Raw genomic sequence first — 497 nt, 5'->3', positions numbered from 1 at the left:
AGTGTTGTCTGCGAATTTGAACAGGGTGCTTTTTACACCCCCATCCAAGTCAGAGGTGTAAAATTCATTTTTGTTATGATTAAACAAAAAAGCCAAGCCACCTCCTGACATAAGCCTTGGGAAAAAGTAAGAGAGACTGATTTTCATAGATTGAAAAAGTTAAAATAAACCAATTTTGAAAAGACTTACTAGTAAACATCAAGTTAAAAAAGTGACTGGCTGAAGCAAGCACAACTCGGTGGGCTGGGATCTTTCTTTCCTGAACCATGAGAACGACATCACAGAGAGTTTTCTAATAAAAAGTAAAGATTGACATTATTAAAAATATGTACAGGAATGTTTTCTTCCCAAGAAGTAAGCAGAAATTGATTATGTTTTCTGCTCCCAGGTTACCAATACACCTTATAATTATTAAAAACCAAACCAAACCAAACACACAAAACTACCTTAAATATGAAAATTATCAGTAGTTGAGCTAGGCTACACAAACCCAGGAG

The 497-nt window shown here is 35.0% G+C and overlaps 1 protein-coding gene across 3 annotated transcripts in view; it reads right to left on the bottom strand.

The window, feature by feature from the left end:
- The window catches only part of KLHL7 (kelch like family member 7), a 43,203-nt gene that overhangs the window by 27,145 nt on the left and 15,561 nt on the right, over positions 1–497 (bottom strand). For all 3 annotated transcript variants that reach the window (XM_019508575.1, XM_019508574.1, XM_019508576.1), the window contains exon 3: positions 190–292. In XM_019508575.1, the coding sequence (XP_019364120.1) occupies positions 190–292 (103 nt within the window). The remainder of the gene's footprint in view (positions 1–189; positions 293–497) is intronic.

The sequence above is a fragment of the Gavialis gangeticus genome, unplaced genomic scaffold (assembly GCF_001723915.1).
Source record: "Gavialis gangeticus isolate Ggan-Ray unplaced genomic scaffold, GavGan_comp1, whole genome shotgun sequence".
Lineage (NCBI taxonomy): Eukaryota > Metazoa > Chordata > Crocodylia > Gavialidae > Gavialis > Gavialis gangeticus.
This window is presented reverse-complemented; position numbering and strand designations above follow the sequence as displayed.